General features: G+C 39.9%; 1 protein-coding gene across 1 annotated transcript in view; it reads right to left on the bottom strand.

The window, feature by feature from the left end:
- The window catches only part of LOC310766587 (chloride channel protein D-like), a 62,735-nt gene that overhangs the window by 20,575 nt on the left and 22,856 nt on the right, over positions 1–19,304 (bottom strand). The window contains exons 11-12 of the mRNA XM_083622982.1: positions 11,912–12,078; positions 4,714–4,893 (exon numbers count right to left, since the gene is read on the bottom strand). Coding sequence (XP_083479108.1) covers positions 4,714–4,893; positions 11,912–12,078 — 347 coding nt within the window. The remainder of the gene's footprint in view (positions 1–4,713; positions 4,894–11,911; positions 12,079–19,304) is intronic.

Here is a 19,304-nt window from a genome sequence, read left to right as displayed (position 1 = left end):
CACTTTTGCCTAATCTTTCACTCCCCCACTTCTGGGACAAGCCTTCTGTAAGTTAGCTTGCCATTCACCTTTTTCTGGAAAAAAATCTCTGGCCTTGCCTTCTCAGGTGTCTTGTGAACCACAAATGGTGATAATAAACAAATAATAATAATAATAATTGCAAGGAATAATAGTTGTGAGGATACTCTAACCCAAACCCAGAACAATACTGCTAAAATTACACACACTGTGCTACTATATATTGTGGTTAAAAAAGAAATAAAGCTAGTTTTTGGATCAGCTCTATCAGACCTAAGAGAAGCCTGTCAGAATACAGCCAGGCCTACAGGGGAAAGATTCTCCTAGCACTAAAGTATTCACTCTAAGTTATTTGTGGTCCTGAAGGGCTAGTTCCCAGGTAATGGAAACGTAGATGCCAGGCATATATAGAATGCACGTCCCATGCAAACATAGTTATGACCACAGTGTTCCGGTTCAGTCATCATGGAAAACTCCTTTAAAATGACATAATATAAAGCAAGGCATACAAAGAGAGAGACAGGAGTAACTGGGCACATGGTTCATTCTTGGGTCAAGAAACCATAGTTTATCATTACATCTGAACTGTAAAATTGTCACAGTTTTCTGGTAAGAACTCCAAAAACTGTAGTGTGGTACAGGTTTGCAGAACTGTTAAAATGTAGAAACGATAGGGATGTTTTCAGCTAAATTATACTCAGAGTAGATTCATTTCAATTAATGGACCTGTTTGGGGGGTCTGCTGTGCATAGGAATAACATTGAACACAGACCTTAGGCTCCCTACTTCTCAAACAAACAGATAACACATTTTTCACAGTGCCTAGTACTGTTGGGTTCTCATCCCTTACTGATTCACGTGAAGATGTGGCAGACACCTTCACTTTTTATTCCCATTGTTTTGTGATTTAGTGCGGTATTTTACAACTATCAGACACTCTCACAATTGGCAAGTGATGGGAAGTTCAAAATGGTATGGGCAAGTTAACAAGGGAAAGAATGAGACAAGCATTTTGGCTCGATCATTTATTAGCATCAGTTCTGGTTTTATTGCAGTGGACAGCTGGGAAATAAATGAGTGGGTTATGTTTATTTAATGTAACATATTCAACCTGGTGGACACCATAGTTTGCGAGCCATGAGCAGTGTAGTTCTGTGGTTTCTCGTATGCTTTTTAATATCATTTAACAGAAGCAGCAGGACAATGACAGAAAAACATTATAAGAATATATGTTGGTCTCTTCACACTTTGGGTTGGATCCAGACATTCATTGAATTTAGGATCCATTGAAGTTAATGGGTCATGACTTAAGTCCCAGTGGCCTGGTTCACATGACACAGTAAGCCAAACCATGGCTTATCATGGCCACACAAATGCACACACACAACTGATTTGCTCCTCCCTGGTGCTTTTTGCTCCTTCATCACACACTGCGCTAAGGCAAACCAGGGCTTGTGGTTAAACCTTCTCCCTTTGCTAATCATACCATTGTTACAGGTCATAGTTAGCAAGGACAGAGCTTAACCATACATCCAAGTTCAGACAACATGCTAAGCCAAACCTTGCCTTAGCTCAGCATGGTGTGTGAGCAAAAAGGACCAAGCAGGAGCAAAGTGATTGCAAGCCTCTCTCCAGGAGCCCACGTATTCATGCAGTCACAGTAAGCCATATTTTAGTAACTTGTTCTAAACAATTTTAAATATTGTATTTAGGGATGGGACCACAGGTCACTTGACAGATTATCTGCTTTGCATGCAGAAAGTATCAGATTCAATCCCTGAAATCCCCAGGAAGGGCTGGGAGGGACTCTTGTGTGGAAACATGCAGTCAATATAGGCAATATTGAGCTAGATGGACTAATGATTTGACATGGTATAAGGCAGGTTCTTATGTTGCTACATTGCTGCAACCCACCTTGGGATCTTATGGTGCAGGCGAGTAAGAAACAACAACAACAACTTGTTAACTAAACCTGGATCCAACCTATTTTGTTTGTAGGCATACAGTACAAATGTGACATTTTAAAGTATGAATGTTACAAATATTCATATAGGTACTAGTGCATCATATAGATACACTTATCAAGAAGTCTTGATTGGCTAACTCAATAGGAGAATCTCGTTTGCCCTTCACAATATGTGAAACAGCTGTGTGTGACAAGGAACATTGGGGGAAATTATCACTAGGGTTTAAAATTTGATGCAACTGAAATGAAATGCACATTACTTCACCCAAATATGCACATCATGGATTACACTCTGATAACTTGTATAGATTTCAAATCAAGTGACTCATCTTAAGGAACTGTTTTTTATTCTTCTGAAATGCCCAAATGATGTGATCAAGTGGATTCTCATAGTCCATCATCTCCAGGTTTTCAGGTTTAACTGAGTAAAGAGGTCCCTGCTTACATTCCAACTATTTATAATTTTTTCTTGGGAAAAATGCATTAATGGTTGGGGGTAAGCAAGGAAACAGTTGTCTAGACGGCAAAAAAGGTAGGGTGTTCTATTCTAAATGTGTCCAATTTCTTATATATGTCATACACTCACCCACATAAGCACACATCTTCTTGTTGTTTGCTCATCGAAACTAAGCCAAAAGTTATAATGTTGGGATATTCCCCTAAGAAGTTTGTTGTTGCTGCTTTCTTTTTTGATTCAAATACCATGATGGGATAGAGGCTATTTGTATGGTTTGCTTGTTTGTGAAATAATCTATTATAGATATCCGTAAGGGATGAGCGGAACAGCAATGTTTTGCACTGGACCAAACAACAGGAAACAAGGGCTACATAATTAACAATAGCTCAGTCAAACATGTGAATCTGGCCATTTGCTTAATAACATGGCTTCCATGTTTTATTCTTCTTGAAATTATGTAATTAAAAAAGCTCATTAAAGCTTATGGAAAGAGCAGTACAACAGGAAAATGCAGTGTCTTTGACTAGAAAGTTTTTCAAAGGAAGCTTGCTTACGCTTACCAACATTTGTATCCTCAATATTTACCAATAGTTTCCAAACTGGCTCCTACCCAAACTGCAAGAGTGGGACAGCAAATGTTATGGTGGGGATCAGCAATTCCCAATTAGTTTGCAAGCTGCTAAATTGCTAGTTGCTGCAAAGTTACCTCAAAACCACTATCACAGTGGACATGCCACCCTAGCAGTTATATTTAGATGCCATCATTCCCTGGAAATTGCTAGCATATGAGTAGCTATAAGAAATAGTCATTGGTCTCCCTATAGAGCTGAGTGATGCCCATGACCATTAACACTTGGCCTTTCCCATATCTACTGCTTTCTCATTCTTACTTTCTTTTCTCAACTGTGACTCCCTCCACTTACTCTAAAGAGCTAGATTGCAGGCACCAGATACCCAAGGTCAGTATCAACAACTGAGTTCTCTGTTCAGTGAGAATTTTAAAAGCAGCAGCATTGCTACTCCATTGTCTTTTTCTTGATATTGTACAAATTTGAGTTGTAAATATGCTCTGTTCTTTAAAAAAAAATAGAGAACAGCAGGAGGAATGAGTAGTTATGTAATCCCTCTGAGATATTTTTAAAAACATGAAAAGAAAACAGAAACTGGAAATTATTGCCAAGGATTCCTAGGAAGAGCCCAGCTGTGCCAAAACAACCACAACTGTGTACAAACACAGGATGCAATCCTCCATTATAGAGGGCATTTAAGGCGGGTTTCCCAACTTCCTCTCTCATGTTTCTTGGTCTCTTTTCTGATGAAGCGCGTCTGGCATCCTTAACATCCAGAATTTCCCTCTAAACAGGTAACTATTGCACTAAAAAAGGCAGTAGCTTTCATCATAAAACATACCCTATCTTTAGATTATTTGTGCTCTTGTATGACTACTAAACATTTCATATGTCCATATTTTTTATTTAAATAATTCATATGCTGTTTTACAGAGTGGCTTGAGTAACTTTTTTTAATAAATGAAAAACCTGGGTTATATAGAAAAAATCTGCTATTTATAAAGATTCCTGCTTATCTGTAGTTGTGGACAAAGGTAGGGTTGTTGTTTTTAACATTAAATTCACAAAAGGCTCTTTCTGTCTACAGACTGACAACTCACTAAGAACAAATGTCAGCTTTGATACAAGTTATTGAAGGATTGGAGACAATTGTGTACCATAGCATTACAAACCAAATTATTGTGAGGCCAGAAAACAAAGCCATGTATATTCTGTTCTCTTGGAGTGGAAGTGCTTGCTGGCTTTATTTCCTGTTTACTGAAGCAAGCCATCACAAGCATTAGAGACTTTGCTGTTTCATCCGAATTCTGACATGTTTTATCTTGAAAGAGGTGAACTTGAGTAAGAGTAAACAAAGGGAAGTTTGCCAATGATATTTGAAATAAATAAAAATTGTGATCAGTTTGATAACACACATCCTTCTGATTCATTGTTCTCGTAAGCCTCCAAGTGCCTTGAGGTGTGTGCCTGTTTCTAAAGGAATGTTGCACAGTTAACACAGAGGAACACACGGAGTGGTTTATGCAAACACGCACTGGCAAAAGTTGTTCCAAACTTTAAAGAGAAAACTGTTGCAGATCACAAGCCCTCTACTTCATGACATGTTTTCTCATTAATACAGTATGCTAAGGCCGTCATTCTTTGTTCTAAATATTGGCCTTAGGGGCCACTTATCTTCTGGGAAGAATGTAGTGGCTTCTTACCTCGTAATTGTTCCCAGGAACACCTCTGCCTGATCTGGCTTAGATTTGTAAACCACTGGGAATCCGCTATGGCTGGTGTTGGCAAGGAGTTGAGCCAAGAAAGCAATGTTTTCTCTTACATGGAGAACCCTGACATGAAGCTTCATGACATCTCTGGCAGCAAACAATTCCAGGTTTAACCTGAAAGACATAAAGCAGACAGCCAACAATTTATTTAGTAAACAAGGAACAAGGCACACCGTACCACATGAGTGTTTGATGACTTTATAATGTGCTGGTGAATTACTTCAAGCTGCAAATAAATTGGTTTTATTTTGTGAATATGTTGTTTCAAATGTAATTAGCCAATAAAGTTATTATCAAGACTTTCCTGCCTATGAGTAAGATGCTTGATAAAACCAACCAGATGTAAGCATTAGTTTTCTAAGAGAAGATAAGAGCCATTAATCAGTTTCCATGAGTTTTTCTGCTTTTTAAAAAATGTTTTAATTCAAAATGAAATCCCCAGAAAATTATGTTCAGATTACAAAAAGTTCTTGGAACTAGGAGAATGTAAAGAAGAAATAAAACTTTCATAATAACATAACAACAGTTAAAATGGTTCTCACCAATTGTTCACCAAGCTCAATAAGCTGCTGTGATCACTGATGACCTCTTGGCGATATATGAAACATTAACAACTACTCTGGTCATGTTGTACAGATATCAGAGAACATCTGTACCACATCTGTTCTATTTATATTATTTTAAGTGTTGTTTATAAAGCTTGGTTGGCCACCATGAACATTCTGTAGAGGCATGTTGGCACAGTACAAATTTTAAGAGAAAATCTGGTGTCACTAGAGGATTTCAACACTCTTGCTCCAAGGAGCTCAGGACATTGGACATGCTTCTCCCCTTTAACAACACTGTGTGCTACAGTAGGCAAAGAGATAGTGACTGACCCAATGTCACTCAGTGAGCTTCATGCAGAGTAGGAATCTGGCCCTTGGTGAAAGGCAGTGTTTTATTTCTTGGGACTACAAAATTTTTGAATACAGATGCGATTACTATACCAAGTAGTAGCATCTAGTCTTAGTTTACTTCTAACAAGTGACAATTGTGGTGATTAGCCTTTATCTGGTTGCACCACTTCAAACTGCAGGTAGCAAATCCCATGATTTAATAGTCCTCCATACAAAAAAGAAAAATCTGTACACATAGAAAACTACCGGTAAATATCTGGGAAAACATTATACTCTTCTTTCTGATATGCCATTTTTCTACATGCAGTGAATTTCTGTACAAAGGACCATTCAGCCATCTACCACCTTGAATGGTACCCTCTAGAAACAAAGTTACCACTTCATGCACTGTTTGTTGGAATTAGAGCTGGCTGGCTGACTTTTTTTGTCCATTCAATATTGGTCAAGTCTCCAAGGGCCACACTCCAGTGGTGATTGTAAGCCAGAAAACACACCCTCTCTCTTGCATGTATGCATCATAGTTAGTCACCACTCATGAAGTCCACGACTGCACACTCACCACACATGGAAACCACAACCATACACACACAAAGCACTTTTCTTTCTCTCTCTCTCACACACACACACATTCTTACACTGCTGGGCTGAGAGGGGAGGTTGAAACTCAGCACTGTGAGAAGGGCAATCTCACACACACACACACACACACACACATTAATAGCAAAGGCTCTTTCTCCATAAACTTGCAGGGGGCAGGAGTTACAGCCTCAAAAATGGCTGGTAGGGAGAGAAACTCAATGACCCTTGAGGTAACAGGATCCTTGAGGGGTGAGATAGATTCTCTCCCCCAACAAACATTTCAGGGAGTGTACTCTTTCTCCCCAACCCCACCCAAGGCAAGTTAATGGCAAAAGCAATCTCTCCATTAACTTGCACAAGAGAAGAAAGGCTCTCCTCCCAACCTAGGACTGTGGTGGGGAATAATGGTTTTGTGGCCTGGTCCAGCCTGCAACCTACAGGTTCACCATGTTAGGATATTTCCGTTCCTCCTTAAAAAGGGAGCAGGCTGTTGTGTGTCCCAAGCCTGCGTACTTCCTGCTCACCGGAAGTTTCTGTTTTGTATATAGCTTTTGTTTCTGTCTGTTGCCTCGACACGAAGGCAGGCAGTCATGTTTTTCCTTTGTTCTGACCAACGCTGAATAAAGTTGTAAATATGCTCTTCTGGGTGCATCTTCTGTTGCGGAGTCTGCTGCAAGGGCATGCCTGAGTCCTGGAATGTGTCTGAGGCTCGCGTCGCTAATTGACTGATGCTGTTCTATGGGAGATTGATGGATCGTCTGGAGATAACGTGGAGGCCTGCCCGATGGCTGGTCGTCTTTGTCTCCCTAGCAGTATCCCAACACACCACCCCTGGATTAGAGTGATACCTTAGGTTGAAACTTAATTAAACCCATGACAATATTCTTCCTGAAGAACATTTTACAGTTATAAGCAGACATGCTCGTGGAAATCAGCATGAGAAAACAGGCAGCTCTGCTCATTCACATCTTTCCCTACTGGATGGTTGCATTTATCTAAGTAAACCTCACTCAGATCATTCGCATCACTTGGTGGGAATGTTTATCTATTGACTAAATGAAGGGTTTTTTTCAAAACAACAATGGATTTTAGCTGGGCTTCTTGTAAACCATTGTTTTATTATGATAAGTAACATTGGACCTTATATAAATACATTTCAAGAGCTTGCTTTTTGGATGGTTTTATTTTCATGATGGTTGTCAGTAACATTTAGGCAGCCACATTAAGTTTTTAACTCTGAATCGTACAGAAAATTCACTAGGTGGCAATCATGGAAGTAGTTTGCCTGTTGATATTAATTTACCTTCCTTCATAGGGGAGGCACTCTGGTGCAGATGAGGCCTATGCAAAGGGTGGAGAACTATTTCATAAGCCCTTTCCTGGTTCTCACTGGGAATGTTTTAAATGTCTCCAGGAATGAAAGTGAAAGCTGCATATAGTAATCAATCAAGATATCCAAGAGTTTATTTTTTTAAAAAAAAATATTTATTACTTTTAGACCTTACAAAAAAGAAAAAAGGGGAAAAAAGAGAAAAGAAAAAAGAAAGAAAAAACAATACAATACAATATATAAACAATACACATTAACACAATAATCTAAACAAAACAAAGCAAAAACAATTTAAAACACACATTATACCGTTTCAATATCATATCTTACATTCCCTTGTTTCAACGACTTCCTCTCACCTCCCTTTTTGTATTCCACTTCTATTAAATGTTTCAGCAATTCCTTTCCATCTTCCTTTATTTTCTGTCATAATAATTGTCTTAACATATTTTAACCTTATTTTCCCTTTAATACTCCAATGATCTATCTGTACTTAATTCCTTCTAACATTTCTACTAAAGCCGTGTAACTTCATTCCAACATTTTTCTAACACTCATTAATTTTACAATATTTCTATAAATAGTCTTTAAACTTTTTCCAGTCTTCTTCCACCATCTCTTCTCCCTGGTCTCAGATTCTGCCAGTCATTTCCGCCAATTCCATATAGTCCATCAACCTGGTAATCTTCTGTCCGAGGCTCTTAACTCTTTTCCAAGTCCCTTCTGCAAGTCTTCTTCATATTTATGCATGCACTTTACTTTGTCTTCTGTTGATCTTATTCTTATTTTCCTTCCTTTGATGCTGAAGAGTAGATCCCGGGGAAACTCCCACCTAGCAATGTTTTTATTCCTTCTCGACCGGGCAACCAAATCTCCATAGTTAAAACTAAGATCCAAAAGATATTTCAGGACGTGTTTCAGGATTCCTCCAAATCTGAAGGCCCCCACGACTCCAATCTCCTCCTGACCCAAGTCCAGGTCCCAAAAATCAGCAAATCCCTGTGGGGGGGGATCTATCAAACTTTTGATATTTAAATTCTGTTCGCTCTCTCCTGCAGGTATATTCAGTCCAAAACTTTCCCCCCTCTTCTCCTGCCACCAAGGGGGGTTTAGTATTTTTTACTGATGGAAATTTAGTCCTTTACAATGAGCTTTCCGCGACTTCAGGTTGCATCCTCATTGCTTCAGTCTATTTACAGAAGGGGAAGGTGGACTTCCTGTTTTGGACCTCCCCCGTTCGACACCAAATTAAGACGTTTAAAAATCCAATTCTCCGCTCTACTCACGGGTAGTTGCTTTAAGATCAAATTGTCCACAGGAAAAAGTCAGCGCTCTCCGGCAACAGCTATGCGGCTTCGCTCCGTGGAAGAAGCAGTCAATTCGAAGCACCGCGCTGCTCACCCCACGTCGCTCCGGATCCCCGAAACCGGGTTTCCCCGTGAGTAGGGGAGGCGCAAAAGGTGCCAGCCGAATCCCACGTTCACAGGCTTCACCCACCTGTGATTTTTAGTGGGTCTCTGCCTTCGCCGTGGCGGCCAGACCTGAATTTCCACGAGACAAATTCCTCCCTATCAGAGGAATTCAGCCATTACCGGAGGCGCTAACCCGGAAGTCCTCGATATCCAAGAGTTTAATGTAGCTCAGACTAGGCACCAGTGTGCCCCCCCAAAGGAGCCCAATGAGGACTGAGCATGTTCAGTGCGCACATAAAGTTGATTAACTATTGGGCAAGAGAAACAAAACTGTGAGGAGGAGAATGGAATAGAGTGGCTAGAATCCTGAACAGAAGCACTCCACACTGATTCATTTGGTTGCAGACTCCACTTGCTTATTTAAAATTTGTTTATACCCAGGAACATGGTTGCAACTGTGTCACGTGGAAGATTTTAAAAGAAAAAGCAACTGTTATTTCATTTTATAGATTTATGCCCTCATCCTTCATAAAACTCCCAGGCTTATAAATCATCACATTGGGGAATTAAGCAGAGAAATCTGATCCTCTGGTGTAAGGATTGTTGTGCTAAGCTTCAAATCATAACAATAATAACTTAGCTAGTATGTTAAAGGTGTTTCACATCATTATCTCAGTAATGTTTACAAGACCCAGTAAGATGGGTCAGTGTTAGAACTAATAAATAAATTGTGACTAGCAATCCTATTGTTCTGCCAAAGCTGTGCATACAAGACGGGGTTCCTCTGCTTTGCCAGCTGGCTTATTATTCTTTATTAATTCAGAAACGAGTGTCTACTTTTGAGGAAATAGAATACACTTATGACTGAAGGAAACAAAGGTTATCATGTAAGTTAAATAGTAAGATATAAGTCATTAAAAAGTATTTAGCCAAAAATGTTTTCCAAAAATACTGAAGGGCCAAGGGAGACTAAGGAAAAGATAGGTCATGATTAGTACCTTTAAAAAAGGATTCCAAATAGCACAGAAAGTCATGCCACAACATCACACCACAATATGGAGAGGTATGCACCAGTATCATGACAGCCATGCCAACACCTTCTTTCCATGAAACTTGTGTCTGGTCACATTGATTTTCTTATTGGCCTGGTTTGCACATCACACTGCACCATAGTTAAAATAAATTATGGTTTAATGTGAACAAGGACGTGCTGGTGCACACTGTTGAAATTGCAGTCACTTTGCTCCTCCCCAACTCCTGCTACTGCTGTACTACCAGGAGACAAACCATGGTCTATCTTGTTGGGTAATCCCAACCCAGGTTCATGGTTTGTTGTTTTCCCAACAAAGCATGTCCAGAAGCCAAAGTTTGTTCTTGGATTGTGACATGTAGTTTGTTTAGGGACAAGAAACCATGAGCCTGGGATCAGACAACACAAGCCAGACCATGGCTTTCTCCAGCAACACAACAGCAGCCAGAATGCGGGAGGAGCAACATGCCCAGAAAAACCAGCATGCTGCTTGCTCATATTAAACCACAGTTTATTTTAACTCTTGTTAATGTGATGTGTGAGCCGGGCCTCTCTCTCTTTCTTAGTCACACACATACACACAAAACCAACCCATTTAATTTCAAGGTGACAGTTTCAACATGCAAATTTTCAGAGTGATTTCTTTATAAGTTCATTTCACTCCAGTTAAAAATGTACAAACTCCCACTTCAGAAAATCCAAGTCAGCAATATCAAAAGCTCAACTATGCAATACAATCTACTATTTAATGTAATGCCACTTTCCAACATGCTTTTATTTAAAACAATGTACAATTACTTTATCATAGTCTGATTTCTTGGCTCCTCAAATCAGTTTTATGTGGCATATCATGCAGAAACACAGAGAATTTTGACAAGGCTAACGTTAAGCTAGAACAGAACAAGCACCAGATTCACTCAGCACTTAACTTGTCCCATTAAAAAGTAGGCTGTAAGATATTTTCTTTCTGAAGTGTATAGTGGCTTATAAAAGCAGGAAGAGTTGCCAAGTTATAGAAGTGTTTGAGTACTCTTGCCCTCATTAAAAAGCACTCCCTGGCAACCAGCAGCTCTGAGTGTTCCAGTTAGCTAGCTTTTATAACAGGGAGGGGACAATTTATGGTGGTATGCAGCATAACTAGAAGTCACAGTGCATCCCTCTGTTAGACACAGCTTAATCATCCAGTATCTAGAACATAACACACTGTATGATCTGACATAACTTTTTACAAGCAAAAGTGAATATCTATGATGTGCTAAAAGAAAAGAAAAAAGAATAGAAACTTTGTTCCCATTGTTCATTGGTTTATTAATGGGAAGCCTATTCAACATTTGGGGATTATGCCCAGCCTTGGCTGCAAAAGGCCACAATGAATATATTACCTCTTTCCCATCACTATATATCAGAAGTTTGTATCAGAAAAGAGACACACACTTAAAATGTCTCTTCTCTAGAAATTAGATAAGTGGGCCAGAAGTATAGCTCTTCTTTCCTTGCCAAAATGCTGCAATGCCAACACTCACTATAATTTAAGCAGTTTCTTGTGATACTAGAACAAAACTCATTTTGCTTCTTGTGTTAGGAGGCAATTGCAGATAAGTCTTCATCTGATATATACATGGAGATAGCTTTGCTATGCATTTTATGTTTTCAAGGGACATGATTCTGCATTTACTATATTTTCCTGTCTTGTTTGGTTTTTTTCTGGTGCAGCCAGAAATTGAACTACCAGTAGGTTCCTTCCAGGTTTCTGTTTGTCCCTAACTCAGAAGAAGTCACACATTATGGCCAAATCAATCTCTAAATCAGCAAATTAAAGACATCCAGTTGTTTTACACTAACTCATAGAACAGCCACAATAGGAAAATAAGAAAACACTCACCATTTTTTCCTATGGCAAACAAATGGCTCCGCATCTAAGTAGGGAATGGATTTCAGCTTCAGTAAAGAACTGTATAGAGACATGTTAAACCAGTCACCAACCATTTTGGCTAGCATGACTGCCAGCATGATGAGTAGCAAGGACTGTACATCATTTGTGATCTCTACCTAAAGTAGCAGGGAAATGAGAACATGCATTACTAGAAAAGAAGTAACTAGAAAAGAAGTAACTAGAAAAGAAGTGTGTTGTTGATAATTAGAGGTCATCTGTTTAAAGAAACCGGTTTATTCACAATTACATGGTACAAAAATTCTGTTAAACAAAATACTGTAGGCTTTATGTTCCAAACTAAGAAATAACTGCAACATGATGTTACAATTAACAGCCACTTTCAGCACTTTTTGAATAGCATTGTTTGAGAGTTGAGAGTATTGTGGGCCAAATTTTATGGAACTCCCTTTCAGTTAAGGTCACGCCTGCGCTCCATTGCAGCCATTCTGAAACTGATGCCTACAGCACTTTCTAAGCATGCCTGACGTGCTCACAGGCTCAAAAGAAGAAGGAAAAAACCAGTATCCACTAAAATATGGAGGACCCACTAAAGTATGGATTCTCAAAGTAAGGAAGCATTCTGCTAAGAAGCTGCCAGAAGAAACAAAAGACTTTTCCTAACCAGCCCAAACAGAAACACTATGCATTTCTCAGATGCGTTTTAGAGCTTTTTTGCTCTCCAGTAATCCCTATTTTGGGGTCACAGATAAGGATGGACAATTCAGTCAATTCCTGGTCCATGTAACTTTCACTTTTATTCCTTCTCCATCCATTCCCTCCCTTTACCCTTTGTGTTGAACATCACTAAAATGCATAGTAAAATACTTAAAAGTTTTTTACAAGTTAGTCGAAGGGCTGACTTCGATGTTTTAAAGTCTCTCCCCAACCCCTGAACAGGTAAGAGCCTATTGAAGTGGCTGGAAAGCCTGGGTAGCAAAGCAGGATAAAAATTGGGTTGCAGATGTCCCTGGGAGTGATCAAAGACAGGCTGACATAACAGGTAGGGCTGGTGCCACAATGGGTTAGTGCATCTGGATGTTAACCAGATGGTTGGTGGTTCGAGCCCACCCAGAGATGGCTGTGGGCAGGATTCTTGCATTGCAGGAGGTTGGACTAGAAGACCTTTGGAGTTGCTTTCAACTCTAAAATTCTATGATTCTATGCAGTCTCACCCATGGACATTGTAAAGAAAAATAATGACTGCCCTATCTGTATTTAACCTCGGTCAGAACGTCTTGCATGTCTTCTTTCAAAGGTAATTCTACAACATCCAGCCCATTTATAATAGATGGGTGGTTGCCTCACTACTCTTGCAATAACCTTGATGTGTGGCAACTGACATAGCCTTGCTGCCCTTATTTAATAATAGGTGAATTATGTGTGCTCTAGCGCATGAGGTGTGTGAAAGAGAGAGTACTGAACCTGCAAAGAGGAGACTCACACAGGTGATAAGACTGTTACAAAGCAAATATAAAGAATCCACTTGAATGTTTCACCTCAGCAGACACTGAAGATGAAGTCTTAAATTATTTGCTACTGCATGTGAAACTGTCAAGACATATTTCTTCACACTTTGCCATGAGATTAGTCAGCTTCAGCAGCTGTGTGGTTCCCCTGGGTACAAGGCACAATATAGGATGCAACAGAGGGGTGGAATTGTGCTACCCATCGTCATGGATGTCACAGCTACTCTCAGGTAGATGTTCATGGACCAATCTAGACATGGTAAGGGAGAGCCATGTACAAAATCACCTGTGTTTCAACACTTAAAGGTAGCTGCAATGGAATGGGCAATTTGGAACAGTACAAAAGCACCATGGAAGAGGCTTAAAGCTTTCCCTCTATGCCATTTTCCTGACTGAAATTATTCTCCCAAAGCTATTATTTGTCCCATCGGAAGAAACATGCAAGTACCCATGATAAATCTGTACATTTCTCCCTGTTGGTCAAAAGCAGCAACTTGCAACGAAGGGCAATTTTAATCAGAAAAATAGCAAAGAGTGAAAGAGTGAACCACCACCGCAACAGCTAACCTTCTCCCAAATCAGAATGGTGCACAGTTGCTTTTTTATGTTTTTAAATATGGGAGCTCCTATCTGGATCCTATTCTTCAAATGTAATTTAACTATGTAACACGCATGTTAATTTCATTCCTTATAACTACACTTATGTATAAAGATAATCTTAACTATTTTAGATTGTAGTCTCCTCAGGACAGTGATCTTTCTCTTGGCTGTTAGTAAGTCAAGTATAGTGCGCAATGGTGACACCACAAAATAATGATACAGAAACAATATAATTCTGAACAGTTCTCTAAATCATAACAGCCGCACTAACTGGGGAAAGACTCAAATTCTCCAAAAAGGTTTGGCTTCTGGGGAAACACTGTACAGTGGTGCCTCGCAAGACGAAATTAATTCGTTCCACGAGTCTTTTCGTCTTGCGATGTTTTTCGTCTTGCGAAGCACAGTCTGTCGCAACTGCGCCTCTTCAAGCGGCTTTAAGAAAAAAGCGAACAAACACGCAAGATGTTTGCGTCTTGCGAAGCAAGTCCATAGGGAAAATCGTCTTGCGAAGCAACACAAAAACCGAAAAACCCTTCCATCTTGCGCGTTTTTCGTCTTGCGAGGCATTCGTCTTGCGAGGCACCACTGTATCCTCAAATACAACTAGATCTCAAGCAAAAAAAAAAAATGGACAAGAGCACACCTGCAGCTCTATAAACTGATAATCTGAAAAGACCCCACCTCAAGAAAACTTGCTACTTGATTTGGGCTGCTCATAATAGGTAAACCTTCCCCTAGCCCTATACCTTGTAGAAATAGAACTTACACTGAAGGGACAGATATAAGAAGTAGACAAATTGGTGCTAAGATTTAAAAAAAAAATGGAAGAAAAGGAAGAGAAAGAAAAACAGGAAAAACAGCTTAACAGCCAGTAAATTTTATCTTTTAATCATGTGCAATGTAAAGTGCACTTAGGGGGCAGATCACAAGGAAAGATTTACTAGCTATGCTTGATTTTGCTATCTTATGTAATTTAGGTCTTATAGAGGTAACAGGCCATGCTAAAGACGACTTGCCTTTAGGGTTCCTGCTCCTATACAGCCAGCACTGCTAATGGATTAAGGAAAAATACCATTAATAGGCAGATTTATAATTCATAAATCAGCAAATTAGTTTCACTTTGCTTACCTCATACATAATTGCATGCTTGGTGGAATGTTTCAGAGGCTTTTAGAAAAAACCAACCTTATTTTAGTCACTGATGGAATTTTTCTGTAAGCCCTACAGTGATGTATGCCCCACATCATTATAACCAGTTGGCCCCTTGTCTATTATTATAGTTTTATTACATAACACATACTTATGCATTTCATTAAGAGCATCAACAGGGCATGGCACATCAAAGAGAGGAGGGCAGCTGCCCAGGAAATTCAAAATACACATTTTACATAAAACTACTGATAAAAGCCCTGGCCTTCATTCTTAGTCACACCATGGTTAACTTGTTTCTCGGTTTGGCTTTTGGTTTTGAAAATGTAGTCAAAATGGAACCTCATTAGAGTTGGGCCTGCTGATCCAGCAGACTTTTACTGACGATCTTTTTTACTCGAATTCATTGGAGGGGAGAATCTAGTTTAAAATGAAGTCATTAGGTGCAAAAAAAAAAATTGTAAAGGCAAAGAGGGCACCATTTATATTTACATTCATAAAAAGGCAAGTGGCTTGTGGTAAATGTGAACTTTCCTTAAAACCTAACTGCTGCCTTCCTCACCAAGTTCCCTTTCTCTTCTTGAAAAATGTACCGCATAATCCAGCTCAGAACTGTCTAACACACTTTACAAAAGCGATTTACACCAAGGATGCACAACTCTAATAATTCTGAGGTTTTTATATTTTTACTAACTCCAGAGGGCTGCATCACTATGCTAGCATCTTGTTATCACTGGAGTTTTGGAGATTTTAAAATACATTGTATCGGTTTTCATTTATAACAAACAACAGTACAGCATAACCTTGAAGCCTGGAAGACTGACTAGTCCAGATAATTTTGCAGTCCTAAGAACAGAGAAGGTTGGTTTTTTAAATCAATTTTCTGTCAATCTTCACACCCACCCACCACCATGCACACACATATCCCTTGCTCTATTAATCTCCTCCTTTTCACTTCCAACTCCAGATTGCTCTACAGACTATGGGATACAGCATAGTTCATACTTTCAATATGTTCCCAAAGTAGACAAAGTGATGCAGGCATTTCTTCCAACTTCACCCTTAACAGGCCTACATTAGATGTTCCTACATTGAAGGGACACATAAAATTGATGCTTGCAATTCTCAAGTGCCAGGGTGGAGGGGTTATAAGGAAGTGTTAGAGCTTGGGACCATATAGAATTCATGTTCATGTTTCACTCTACTCAAGGTATGCTTGGAATCTGAGGGCAGACTCAATTAGCTAACACATTGGTTCTAGCAATGTTACTCAAATCACAGCATAAAGGTTGGTACAACCATCGGAAGTCTCTGAACAATGATGTTTAAGAAAAAGGTCGGTGCAATTGCCCATTTTTGCTTGCTCAACAGAACACTTCCACTCTGAAATTGCTGCCGCTAGTGTATGTCAAGCACAGCCAGAAAAGCGCTTAATGACGCTGACAGATGTTTTGGTGGGTTTTGTAACAGATGGAAACCTTTTAGAAATTTATTTTCCTTTCCCAAGAGGAAATGTCAGCAAGGTTGTGATCCAGTGTCGTGATACAAAGAAACTGAAGTCATGCTTTAACCATGAGCAACTGCTGAGACAGTTCATCCTAGAGCATGAGCAATAGCTGTAGCTGCATACATTGGCTGAAGGTACCATATTTTTCGTCCCATAGGACACTCTGTCCCATAGGACGCACCTAGTTTTTTGGGGGGAAAATAAAGGGGAATTTTTTTCCCTTTATTTCCACCCAAAAACCAGGTCAGGGAACAGCGGTATGGCGGCGCTGTGCCTCCCAGCTGTCCCCCGAGCTTGTGGGGCTGGCCGATGTCTGCCCAGCGCGCGGGGCGTTCCCGCAGGGCTCCTGACGCTGCAGATGTCTGCCTGGCGCGCGGGGCACTCGGCTTCAGGGCGCCCCATGTGCCAGGCGACAGGCTACTATCCGCAGCCTAGGGAGCCCTGCGGGAACTCCCGCGGGCTCCCCAGGCTTGCTGATGTCTTCCTGAAGCCTGGAGAGCGAGAGGGGTCGGTGCGCACCGACCCCTCTCCCTCTCCAAGCTTCAGCGAAAGCCTGTATTCGCCCCATAGGACGCACACAGGTTTCCCCTTCATTTTTGGAGGGGGAAAAGTGTGTCCTATAGGGCGAAAAATACGGTATTTGTAGCACCAGCTACACTTCCAGTTGTACACAGAACTGTCATTGTGATTCTGCTTCTGTCTATCCTAGTCACTGCTCTAAGACTGTTCCCATCTAGCAAAAAAGACCATTGCCCTCCCAATCCTCACTACTGGCTTGTCACTCCCTTCACAAATAAGGACAGCTGTTACTTTTGGCTGCAACTGTATTTGGCTCTTGAGACGTACAATTATATCTTTCTCCAATTCAGATTTCGTTCCATTTTATTATCCAAAGCCAGTTCTTACCATCTGCATGAGGAGATTACTACTAGTTTCCGGCTGGATGTGCACCTACAGCTGTAAGGTTTGCACTTGAGCCAGCAATGTTTAAGTTATTGCTGCCTAAAGAACGAACAGCATTCTACTTTTATTCCATTTGGGCTTCCCAAAAGAGACAATGTGAATGGTTCATACCAAGATTTAATCAGATGTGGTCTTTGAGCACTTTATTAGCTATAGTACAATTTAAGAGACTGAGTAGAGGATTTCCAACCACTCCTGTTTCTGGGCCATATAAGGGTCATTGCAATAATTTTTGTCATCCAAGATCCTCTGCCTGAGGAGATATTTCAGTGGACAGTAGAGACAGCCTGGCCAATGGACTCTTGGGGCACTTCCAGATGACCTATTTATCGGGCATTCATCCCACTTTGCTTGCAGGGAGATTAGAGAACATTGGCTATTTTATTAACATTCATTCTGATTTGTTGGTGGGCAGGTCAAAAGATGTTAAGTCAATGCAAGTGTTATCCCGCACTTTCCAGTACATTTTTCCATCACTTTTGGGAAATAGATTTGCTGTGCAAGAACTCCTAATCAACTATAATTGTGCATACTGAATTTGCCAGTATGTGTATGAATCCCACCCCAAAATAGTGATAGTCTGGAAGTGCCCTTGATCTCATTCATTCATTTCCTAGTTGCATCTGCAGATACAAATGTACTTAACTGAAGCTTGTCCCTCAACATAAAATATTTTAACCTGTCTGTATTGGCATTCTGCTGGTTCTTGAAGTCACAGCTGCTTAAACAAGCATTCCCCTGATTTCCTGGCTTGAACCTCCTGTTTGATTGTTTTAATTGCTTTTTTTAATTTTTATGCTGTTTTAATGAGCTAGTTTTGTTATGCATTTTAATTGTGGGTGCTTATTTTAATATTTTGATAGAAGTGTTTTATTGTGTACTTTAATTATGTATGGCTATATTTTTTTACATTGATTTTATAAAGTGTAAACCACTGAGAAGCCCTTTTGGCCATCAAGCAATAGCTAATTTAATTAATTAGGATAATATAGAATACTTAAACAGTCTTAAGCCTCATATAGAGTTGCATGGGCTTAAGCACAGTTATTTAACTGGGATGAAGTGGACTTTTCTCCATACTGGAATAGGAGCATGTGGAAATGTTACCATCAGACCTAGTACTTTCAGCAAAAAAAGAAAGGCAGAGAGCTGAGTATCAACATGGAAAAGGGAAGCAGCCAAGAACGAAGAAGTGGGCAAAAGCCTGTGGGGTCTGGTATTTCTTTTTAAAAAGCATTTTACTAACCTGTTCATCACCACCATATAACTCTTTCCAAATGGAAGACTGCATAGACAGCCAAAGCAAACATTCCAAAATTATTTTGGAATCTATCAAACGGTATAGGAAAAATGTATGCATTTTACAATTCAAGGTCACCACCTTTTAACTATGTTTTTGCATTGTCACGTCCAAGTCCTTTTTTCATCTCAAAAAGGAATATTGCAGAGTAGCCAACATTACTGCAGACCCTTCAGCTTTTTTAATTTTCTTAATGGTGCCATGATTTCTGCGTACTCTGAGTTACAGCTTTTCTGTGGTAGCTGTACAGTTTCTGACCTTTTTATTATTAAAAGTCAATAATGCTGGACACAGCTTTCAACACAGAGACTAGAAAACGTTCAAACAGGGATTTGTTGGTTTTGTTTTGCTTTTCAG

Source organism: Podarcis filfolensis, assembly GCF_964270895.1.
Source record: "Podarcis filfolensis genome assembly, chromosome: 7".
NCBI classification, from domain to species: Eukaryota; Metazoa; Chordata; class Lepidosauria; order Squamata; family Lacertidae; genus Podarcis; species Podarcis filfolensis.
This window is presented reverse-complemented; position numbering and strand designations above follow the sequence as displayed.